This window comes from Carlito syrichta, unplaced genomic scaffold (assembly GCF_000164805.1).
Source record: "Carlito syrichta isolate Samal-C Ts95f unplaced genomic scaffold, Tarsius_syrichta-2.0.1 Scaffold123348, whole genome shotgun sequence".
Classification (NCBI taxonomy): domain Eukaryota; kingdom Metazoa; phylum Chordata; class Mammalia; order Primates; family Tarsiidae; genus Carlito; species Carlito syrichta.
Window position 1 is genome coordinate 38,326 of NW_007067444.1, and position 2,749 is coordinate 41,074.

Here is a 2,749-nt window from a genome sequence, read left to right on the forward strand (position 1 = left end):
GTGGCCACTCCCTGTCACCGCAGCCTCGACCTGCTGGGCTCTGGCGATCCTTCCGCCTTAGCCTTCCAAGTAGCTGGAACTACAGGGGCGCGCTACCATGCCCGGCAAATTTTGATTTATTGTAGAGATGAGGTCTCGCCAAGTTGTCCAGGCGGATCTCGAACCTGCGGGCTCAGGCAATCCACTCACCTCAGCCTCGGAAAGCGCGAGATTACAGGCTGAGCCACCGAGCCTGGCTACATTTTCTTTATCCAGTCACTTTTGATGGGCAGCACGGTTGGTTCCTGTTTTTGCTATTGTGAATAATGCTGCAATATACATGCACGTGCAGGTATCTTTATTATAAAAGTGATTTGAGTTCCTCTGGGTATATTCCCATAAGGGATATTTGCTGGGTCATATGGAAGGTTGATTTAAGTTGCTTTTACCAGTGTTTCTTCAGTGTAAAAAGAAAGAGAAGGAGGAAGGAAGGACAGACAAGAGGGGAGAATTTCTTCAGAAGCCTGATTGGTGTTGAATTCACAAGTTAGAAAGCTTTACATTTGCAAACTTGCATTAATTGTGTTCTGCAAATTAGACTAGTCTAATTTTACAGTTAAGCTTGTTAAGGGAAGATTCAATTTTGACAGGTAAGGAAACACACCCTGGTAGGTAATTATAGACATGTATTGAATGCTTACTGTATACCAGGCCTTGTACTAAGTTTACATGCTTTGTTTAATCCTGACAACAACCTTACAAGGTAGATACTGCTATTATCTGGCAGCTGAGGAAACTGAGGCACAGAGAGGTTTAAATAACTTGCCTGAGGCTACACAGTTGAAGCTGAGGTGAGTGGATTGCCCGAGCCCGCGGGTTCAAGACCCGCCTGGGCAGGCAAGACCTCATCTCTACAGTAAAATAAAAAAATTAGCCAGGCGTGGTAGTGCACGCCTGTAATTCCGGCTACTCGGAAGGCTGAGGCGGAAGGATCGCCGGAGCCCAGCGGGTCGAGGCTGCGGTGGCCGGGAGCGGCCACTGCACTCCAGTCTGGGCAACAGAGTGAGACTCCAACTCAAAAAACAAAAACAAAAACAAACACAAAAACAAACAAACAAAAAAAAGAGTATCTGAGTAGGGGTTTGAACTCAGGCCTCTGGGACTGCAGGAATCCTCTTCAGCCCTGTCATATTGTCTTGACTTCAGGTAGGAGAGCTGGGCCTGGAACCCAGCCCTGAGGACATCCTGTGGCCCAGGGCCAGTGACACTTGCTGTGGGAAGTCAGAAGGTGTGCCTGGGATGGTGGACACTGAGGACCTGGTGCAGCTACGGCTGCTCAACCTGGAGCTCCTGAGACAGCTGTGGGCTGGGCAGGTAGCCGTGCAGCGGTCAGTGGCCAAGGCTGCCGCAGAGGTGGGTGCCCACCTTGGGGACCCCCCCAGGGGACGAGGAAGGGACTGCTAAACCCTCAAGCCAGCATCCCGGCTTCCAAGGTCATCTTGTCCAACGTGCCCATTTTACTGATGTTGGGAACACCAAGGCCTGGTGAGGGAGGAGACCAGCTTGGGACACTGCTGAGGGCTTAGCAGGAGGAGGATCTAGGCCTTAGTGCCTGGCTCAGGTTGGGTAGGTAGGCTCTGGCGGGCTGTGCCCTGGGTGACCTAGCTCCTCTTCTCTAGTCAAATCTGGATTCCAGCAGCAACTTTGACTCAGAGATGTCCCAAGAGACGTCCTCAGCCTCTTCCAGCACTTCCTGCCCACCCAGCAAGCGCAGCACGTGCAGCCCGCCGGATGTCCACCGAGGTGACCCCTGTGGTGTAGCCAGCTTGAAGATGGCCTCTCTCCCAGCTGCCAAGTGCCAGTACCAGGAGTCTCTGGGCCAACCAAGACCCCACTCATCACCCTTGCTGGGGACCTTGGACTTGAAGGACACAGAGCCTTCAGCAGGACTGGGTGACCTGAGGCCCCAGGAGACCCAGGCTCTGAGATCCATCCTGTCTCGACGAAGCAAACTGTCTAAGGTAACATGGGAGAGCAGAGCATCCATTGATGGGTGTTTCCTTGAGCCTCAGTTTCCCTGTCTGACTGATGTGCTCATGGGTAGCCTCCCTTGCAGGCTGAGAGACTGCCAGGAGATACCATGAGATGGGTCTGGCTCAGCACAAGTGTTTGATAAGTGGTAGCTGTTAGTTTCTCAGACAGCACTTTGGGAAGAAGGTGATGAGCCCCATTATACAGATGGAAGGAACAAGGCTCAGAGACCAGACTAGTTCAAAGTCTAACATAAAGTGGGGCCAGACATTTACCTTTTAGTTCTTGAGCCCTTGGCAGAGTCCTAGGGTCCAAGTCAGGGTGTAAGTTAAGACCCAGTCTCTTTCTTGTCCCCAAGGAGGGGCTTCCTTTGGGCCAGGACTTCTGACTTAGCCCCTGCCTCTCTCCTCAGCCCAGAGTGACCTTCTGTGAGGAGTCTGCAGTACCCGAGAGGAGCTGGCGCCTCAGGCCATACCTGGGCTATGACTGGATCGCAGGTAAGGCCTCTCGCCACACACACCTTGTCTGGGAGTTGGTGGTGGCCTGGGCTTCTCCATGTACCTGGACCTCTACTGAGTACTATTACTATTTTTCTGACCATACCATCCTCCTTTGGGAGCACTGGGCCATGTCTGTTCTCTTAACTTCGGGCACAAAGACCATGAGTTTCTGCTGTATTCTGAGTATTTGCTGTATGCCAGCCCCCCCCCCAAGCCCTGTGCAGGAGTGCATGCTTTCA

General features: G+C 52.4%; 1 protein-coding gene across 1 annotated transcript; it reads left to right on the top strand.

The window, feature by feature from the left end:
• Positions 1-1,211: 1,211 nt before the first annotated feature.
• Positions 1,212-2,507, top strand: LOC103249717 (migration and invasion-inhibitory protein-like; the record flags this gene model as incomplete). The annotated part of the gene is made up of 3 exons (XM_008048331.2): positions 1,212-1,392; positions 1,659-2,000; positions 2,423-2,507. Coding segments are annotated over exons 1-3 (541 nt in total), but the record flags the coding sequence as incomplete, so codon positions are not given.
• Between the last annotated feature and the right edge of the window lie 242 nt (positions 2,508-2,749).